The sequence below is a fragment of the Cygnus olor genome, chromosome Z (genome assembly GCF_009769625.2).
Source record: "Cygnus olor isolate bCygOlo1 chromosome Z, bCygOlo1.pri.v2, whole genome shotgun sequence".
Classification (NCBI taxonomy): domain Eukaryota; kingdom Metazoa; phylum Chordata; class Aves; order Anseriformes; family Anatidae; genus Cygnus; species Cygnus olor.
The window spans coordinates 34390327-34398791 of record NC_049198.1 but is presented as its reverse complement, the minus strand read 5'-3'; the positions used below and the strand labels follow the sequence as shown (position 1 = coordinate 34398791).

Below are 8465 nucleotides of genomic sequence, written 5' to 3'. Positions count from 1 at the left end.
AGACTAAAATGGCTTATTGATTTTTTTTTAAGACTGAGGAAAATTACCCAAAATGTGTCATTCTTTAACATTTAAAAATATATTATATAAGAAATGAGCAACTGCAATAAATAAAAGTTAAAAAAATAACTGTTACCGTATGCAAAGAACAGGAAGCATAGAAATGTGAACATATGAATGCACATTTTCATAAAAACGTAAAATTAATGTCAAAAAATACAAACGCTGAACTACAATTCAAAGGTAGCAACAAAATTGCACTTTAATTGCATCATTTTACATTAATGCAATTTTTTCCTTCTAAAAGATTATTGATACAAAGAACCTGAAAATCCATTTTCCATTGTTCTTTTGGGACTGGATGTGACATTCAGGCTGAAGGAATAGACTGAAGACTGAGAATTGGTTCTATTGTGCATAAAACTGTTGTAGGATGTGTCAGGTTCAGCTTGCAATGCCAAAAAAATCTGGGATTCAACTCTGGTCAGGCTGAATTGCTAGCTTGAAGACATTGTGATGTTTGAACTCCCTCTTGATTCCTGGAGTAAAATAAAATAATAATAAAAAGCAAATCCAAAAAGAATCTACATGCTATGTTAAAGAAGCAAGAAAAATAATTTCATTATACCTTTCACAAATGTATATATATGAAGTATCTGCAAGTGTTTGTTTCTTGTTTCAACCATTTATGTAAAATATACGATACCTGCATATATATATACTAATCTTTAATAAGCAGGAGCAAAGGATGTTGCCTACAATATTCTGCACTAATAAATGTTAAGAAACTATAGCCTACGTTATTTAAAACACAAAAAATATGTACAGGCAGCATTTACCCCTCTTCATTATGATTTTAAGTGAGTTTTTTTAATCAAGTAAACAAACTTCAACTACAGTCTCCCTGTTACTGTTATTAGGAAAAATATGTTGTGCTATTCATGAAAGGTAATAAATTACTCTTAAACACATTTTATCATGATTTGAAATCAAATACTCTTTGAATGTTAGACTGTTAGAATGGTAGAGAATATACACTGAATGTACATTGCTGGGGAACACAATTCATCTTTCAATGAGTCTCGACATTCAGTTGAACAGTTACAAAGGTTAGACCAGTTAAAATTCAACATTAAATAACTCACAGAACCAAAACATTGTGCATTCCACTTTGAAAAATTATGGATAATACCAGCATATCAACATTAATAGTTTTTTAGTGCTAAAGACAGACATGTGTTCCTTTAAATATTCATAATAAAAAAAATTAAAAAAATTAACAATGTGATGTCATACTGCTCTTCTGCCCTTTACCAAGGTATTTTAACCAATATAGCTGCGTAAATAACAATCAATCAGGCCATAAAGTATGTGAAAAACTCACATACATGCAAAGTATAACTATGGAAAAGACAAAAGGTAAGATAATGAAAGACTGCTCCTCTATATTTTAGTTTTTAGACACCCACCCTCGGCATTTGAGGGAGGCTGTACATGCATATGCACACATGCACATGCATGCACACCCACAAATATACACAGAAGCAGAAATGCATATATATGCAGGCACACAGGTTCCAATATACTGACTCACAGATACACAGAGAGAGGCAGCGGTGAGTGTGTATATTCATATTTCAACAAATCCAGACTCAATCATAGGTATAAAGACACATTCATGAAAGATTCCCCTTTCCTCTGTTACTGTAGCCGAAGAAAAATCAATGGTTGCCTCTAACACCTACTTCAACAGTTCCCTTTGATATGGACTCTTTTGATTTCCTGGTTCACCACAAGCCATATTGCAGCTACTGTAAACAGCCAGGTTATGCTACATGTTCATTAAGAACCCATATGGTAGCAAATTTAGATGACTACTTCAAGGACATAGTTAAAATGAGGTAGTGCCTCGAGTTTTTCTGAACTATGCTGGTTACAGGGATGAAATAACCAGCAGAACTGTCAGGTACTGATCTGTAACACTCTACCTTTTCAGTCCTACTGTGCTCAACACTATGCAGAATGGGAACCATTAAAGAGCAAAAACACAAAGAAGCTTCACTGCATTTGTATCAGCATATCTGAAATAAGATCTCAGTGAAAGCATCCACCTATTACACCAATTAACAGTTTGTTATTTATACGCTTTAATTAGCTGGCCTAAATTCCCTCTAAAGAAAGAGACATTCATAAGAAAATATTAAGAAAATATTGAAACACGTAAAAAAAAACAAAACTGTGATGTTCTAGAAACAATTCTCTGTGTAAATGAATGAAATCACTAAGATATAACCTACTAACAGGTTTCACTCTTGACTACAAATGCTGAAGACAAATGTTAACATGATGGTTTGTACTGCTTTCAACATTTCAGTTAATCAGCATATGAGAATGATTAAACATCACATGCTACAATTACTATCTCATAATACCTTCTTCAGATATAGTGAGGTCTGGGGCTTTTTTGGAGGAATATGGCATCAAAATCCCAGGAAGGAGACAAGAAATCAGATTTCCTTTGAGAGTTGCAAAAAAAATGTATGAAACTTAATGATTGGCAGCAAGTCAATAGACTATGTTACAGTAAAAGCTTCACTGTTGGGGGAAAAAAGCTCTGCTTTAGTTATCCAGATCCTGTGCTGTACCTTTTACACAGAACAGAATACTCTTCATTGAGTAGAATGGAAATCAGATTTAATAACAATGTGATTGATGTAAAAAAAAAAATCTTGGCTGTTACTCTTAAGACCTGTTTTGATCCAATATCATTATATACACTCACGATGAATAAGAAAACAATATTCTTTCTATAGGTTACTAGAAAAAACACTCAGAACTGTTACAATACGCATATGTTGTTTGAACATATACCTGTACAAAGAAATTTTAAAGTGATAATTTCCCCAACACAGCTCTTTCAACATTATTGTATTTAGACACCTTTCTAAAATATGTATTAAACTGACAAGCTCAAACAATATACAAGAGTTGTGATAATCCATATAAACATGCATTTAGATGATTTTTAAAAGAGGAATTATGTATCTTAAATAAAGTGTCTGTTCAGGTAAATCTTTAGCATAGCACTTTTATTTACCTGATTTAGATGATTTCATCTAGACTGTTACACTTCATCAGCTAAATAAATATTTAGGACACTATAGGTCTAGCAAAAATATGCTTTCAAAATGTTTATGGAATACAGTAATTGGTCATGTGCTGTGGTCATTTTTCAAAGTTTGATAGCCTAACTTTAAAAAATTTGTTTTTCCTAAGGGAAAAAAAAAAAAAGATAAAGAAAGAAAGATTAGTCTATATTACGAAATAATTGCTTTCTAAACTACAGCTAATTCGAGCAATATTTTACTATTAGACATGGAAAAAAGATTTCTAAAAAAACTATTTCCTGCTGGTTCTCTTTTGTGGCTAACCTCTGATCACATTTAGGATCTAGTTTACAGGATGTCTGATGATATATGCACTGTTTTACCAAAGTTAAAACTGACTTCTAAAGGGTTGCTTTATTATGTATGACATTGTGAGTGATTATTATAATACCACCATCTATTATATTCTTATGTATGTTTTTATTGTGATGTCAGCCTATTCAAAAGCATCATGTTGTGATCAAAGACACCCTATTTTGCTTTTATATATCAATACTTGTGAAGTAATGTGCATAGTCAGACACTTGGAATTAGAAAACTGTGCATCCATTTTGACAGTGGTGCAAACAGATAACTAAATGAAGAAACACACTGTTGGAAGAATATTGTTTATCTTCAATTGTAGCAGTAAAATCTATAACCAGAGTGGAAGCCACAAATCAGTCAGAATGGTTTCAGCCTGCAAAGTCAACACAAGGATAATTTTACTGGACCACAATTTTCACTATAATACCACAACTTTTCAATTGCCTTCTATTATTTGTATGTTACAATAATTCCTTCCAATCTGGGGATTTCCCACCGCTAATTTTAGTCACTTTAAACTGCTTTCAAATACTCAATTTCAAAACACTGTAGCACAAATTTTCCTTCTGCTTTTTTACAACATAAATTATATTATAAATAAAAAATCAGAATAATAAAAAATGGTGAGGCTTTTTTGTGAGTTAAGGCTTGTGGATTGTGAAAAACAAGCTTGCATATACCTCTTTGACTTAGGTAAGGAAGTAATGAAGCCACTTAGAACAGAAAATTACCAAGAAAGGGATGAAATGAAATGGCAGAAAGAATAACACTGAAGTTGCGACATAAAACAAAGACTCAGTTATAGATGTTCCCTGAGTGATGATGCAGATGCAGTAGTAAGCTCAGTGTTATATCACTTGGCAAATTAAAGGTGACTGTTGAATTATAAGGCCGAAGAGTTATGTATTGGAAATCACCAGACTACAGGATGCCTAGGTGTGTGAGGATGCCTGACAGCAAACAGAAGTGTAGAAGGAGGAGCAAGCTGTAGTTTCTTCTGAATTCCAGCAACCTCTAAAATCTCTGAGGAAGCTGCAGCACAGCCATCCAAGAGCAGAAAGAAATTTAAGGGGTAAGCACAGAGCAGAGAGCAATGGAGAAGTAGGAAACAGTCAATACATATCTCCACAACTGCTTTCTGGTACTGATTTCTTTTCATCTCTTCCCCTTACCCTGAACCTAGAACATACATATACACAGTAATACCAGTAGACAGCACATCAAATGGCCAATAACACTTTTTCCAGCTTCTTTCATCTATGCTGGCATTGTACATTGCATCATTTCACTGTAGCAATAGGAATTCCAGTAAGTGTTAAAGAAACAAGAACCATCTTTGATACCATTTTTCAGCACTTATGTGGAAAACCTATTCCCCTGTAAAAAGATGAAAATTTTCAAATAATTTACAACCTCCTTCTCAGACTGCTATTCCCAAAACTGGTAATAGTTGGCTTTTGCCACATAACGCCAATGGACTTCAGCATGCTGCTCATTCGTTTGCTGTTAAAAGTAGCTCAAACAGTCATTTCTCTCTCTCAGTGAAATAAATAAAACATCAGACTGATGAAAATGCTAAAAACTGCTACTTAAAATGGAAAGTATTACTTGTGGTGTCAGTTTAATACAGCACTAGTTAACAAATTTCTTCAAAGGAGGAATTTATGCTGGCCAAAACCAGAAAGTTTGCTTCCCATGTCAATGATTTTGCAATTCTGTATTCTGAGGCAGTAAGACTAAATTTGTGCCCTGACATAAAGTAGGAAAATTGTAACATTCACTATAAATTTTAATTGTCAGCACTCCTGCCTGGATTCTGGAAACAATTTACTATCAGAGAATAATTCAGTGGACTGCCAACTCATTACACATTAAGTCAGCAAGTTAAACACACAACCCACTTTCTTTCTTGATTGCTACTAGCCAATGGCATTTTTCATTTTCAAAGAATTCCCTCTTCACTTTCCAGAAGTTATTGAAAAAATACATGATTCTGAAATATCTGGAAATCATTTTTTTTCTGCTTTTATAATGCTTTAGCATTTAATGCATTCAGTGAAATCACACTCTAGAGGCTCAATTAAGAGCAATTAAAGAAAGATTTCTTAACACTGTATTTTTTTTTTCTAAAAGAAATCCTGTTTTATTCAAATATACTTAAACCTGGTATGTTTGAAGAAATGCATGGGATTAGATGGCTTATCACATCAGACCACCATATCTTCAATGTTTTGATGGCTTAAAGACAAGGAATTTGATTTTGCATTGCTAACTGTTATGATTTCTAAACATTTTAGCCAAAAATCTGCCATTCAGCATATATAGTAATTCTATCCTTCAGAATTTTCTCTCTATTCAGTGGAATACACATGGACGTCTCTCATTTTCAGGTCAAGGTGTCCGCACTACACTGTAATAATACCAAAGCACTATACAAACTATATAGTGCACTATTTTCATGGTGAAATGCTCAGTCTTCATTGACTTCAGTTGAAGTTTCCAAGTTCTTTAGTACAGGAACATGACCTCATGAGCCAGACTTCTTACCCACCATTGCCTACCACTGTCCTTCCACTTTCTCAAGAATAGAAGCAACTTCTGTTTATTTTTAATCTCAATACCCAACCTGAATGGCTATTGGTTAATTTTGTACTGCGCAACCAACATTGAAAGGTACACTGTACTCTTACGAAATGGTTGTAAAAACTCTCCACATTTTGCATCAGTGTATTGCAAGGTTGTTGTTGCCTTTAACTGATGCTCCTGTTGCTTCCAAGTAAGCATCTCTACTGTGTGATTTTTCCTCCAGTTTTTATTGCCTCTAATAATTATTTCTCTCTGATGGTTACCTTCACAGCTCTTTGCTTCTTTCCAACAAGAAGAGAAGAAGATAACTACAGCGGGAGATTAACACACTCGTGACACCATGCTGAGGCACAAGTGGCTCATGAAATAGTCCTCACTGCTCACTGCTTAGTCTTTTCTTCTGTCAGTGCTAGAGGGAAAACAGTCTCTATCCAACAATTTAAAGTGTCACGCTACATATTCTCTTGAGAAATGTATTCAGTCATCATCTAAACTCCTAGGGAGTGTGACTGTCTGATGTAAGCCTTCAAAGTTTCTTCTGAGTTGCATGTATACTGCCACTCTAGCAGAAAAAAGGAGAAAAGGTGTATTTACATTCATTTTGCCAAACATTAGCATCTTCTGTCCAATCATTTGAATGCAGAATTGTTAGGAGAAAACAGCTTAAAGAACAAGGGTTGACACATACAGTGTGAAATCTTGAGGTGCTTGAATGCAATGAGGGAGAAAGTGAGACAGAACCACATTTCATCTTCCTAACTGTGCTATAGTCCACATGAACTTTGTGACAGGTCTCTGTCTCTCAGCCACACTTGACTAGCTTCTGCTGACATTCAGCTGTCAGACAGCAACCCTTTACCATGCCCCTAACATGCTCTACAGCTTCACCCAATTAACTCACTTTCACTTGACATTGCAGCAAAAAGCTTCATAATAGGTGGTCAAGGTGCATGGTGTCTGCTTGCCCTCTAACTGCTCACGCACAGCAAAATGCTTAGCTACCTTCCTTTTTGTCTGTTTGCTCAGAAATGGTGTGACTACAATTTAGGAATTTCATTACTAAACAGGACAAGAAAAGCTAAGCTTTGCCAGTGGTGCGTTAATCTATCTTTTCCTAGAGACTAATTTTAATGCAGAATCGTAGAGTTAATCAACACAAACATTTTGGAAAACAGGAAAAAAAAAAAGAAAAAAAGAAAAAAGGAATTACACTGATTCAGTAAAATAATTCACTCACTTTATAATTAATAAAGATATACTGTATCAGCAATACAGGTAAAAGTTGAAAATGTAATTATTTCTGATAACAACATTTAACAACATAAAGAAGACAGGTCTACAAACAATTAAAGTACCTTTATGATTCAGCTTTGTTGCATTAAAAATATTGAGAAGATGATTTTTGGCTGTGTATTCCTACCAAATATGCAATATTTTAAGGAATAACGATCAGAACTATGCATCTATGCAGCCAACAAAACAAGCGAACTACTAAAAATGGAAAATAACATTTTAGCATTCTACTGACAGGTTATTTAAAAATGAGAACAAACATGGAACTTACTGTTACTTTGCAGCCAGATGCCTTGAAAATATTCATTTGCTTACTACTTCTCACAAATGTATTTGAATTGAATATGTGGACTAAGCCAGAAAGTGCCTTCAAAGAGCCAATACTCAATAAGTACTGACGATGTTCAAGTGCCCTTTGATGAAGAGGCTTCTTAACCAAAGCTGGGACAGACTGTATGAGTACAGATGTCTGGGCAGTGGAACTAAGAGAACAGCTGCTGTGAATGCCTTATCATAGCCTTATGGATTTCAACTATTAGAACTTCAGCAAGGCATGACCCAAAAGGGCAAGACCCACAGAGTCTTTTCGGATTCTGTTGTTTGCTTAACTACAGCAAGTTTGGATAGATTATGTTACCTATTTGCTTTACCGGCATATCTACAGGGACTGGTCACCCTGAAGTTCTCTCTAAAAAGCACTGAAAGAGCATTTTTCCTGTAAGAAACTTGCTTTTTTTATAAAGAGAAGCAGACACCCAGCTTGTAGAAATCAGAAACTCAAGAGAAGCCATAAGCGTGAAGGAAGGAAAACAAAAATAAAATATGTTGATTGAGGTGTAAAGCAGACACCTCTCACAACAGGAATTTACAGAAAGGACATAGAACCAACTTATCTTTATGAAAAGTGGTGAAAAGAAGCAAGTTATAAGAACCTGGAAGTTGCACACCTCTGGCAGAGGTTGCTGATGCTAAAATGGGTAGTTTTCAGCAATGAAAAACATGTGATGAACATCTCACTGAGATTTCGAGTAGGAAAATAGTATTTTTCGGACTTGAAGTAAGAGTGATACACAAAGCATTTTAGTGGAGAAAATAACTGCAGATCATGTAGTG

The 8465-nt window shown here is 34.6% G+C and overlaps 1 protein-coding gene across 9 annotated transcripts in view; it reads right to left on the bottom strand.

Moving 5' to 3' along the window:
- Positions 1 to 204: 204 nt before the first annotated feature.
- CCDC171 (coiled-coil domain containing 171) overlaps positions 205 to 8465 on the bottom strand; it is a 167926-nt gene continuing 159665 nt past the window's right edge. For 6 of the 9 annotated variants that reach the window (XM_040540963.1, XM_040540959.1, XM_040540958.1 and 3 more), the window contains one exon: positions 215 to 539. In XM_040540963.1, coding sequence (XP_040396897.1) covers positions 498 to 539 — 42 coding nt within the window. In that variant the 3' untranslated portion in view covers positions 215 to 497. Of the gene's footprint in view, positions 540 to 8465 lie in introns of all 9 variants that reach the window. The other 3 variants (XM_040540969.1, XM_040540965.1, XM_040540968.1) reach the window with 3 other exon arrangements.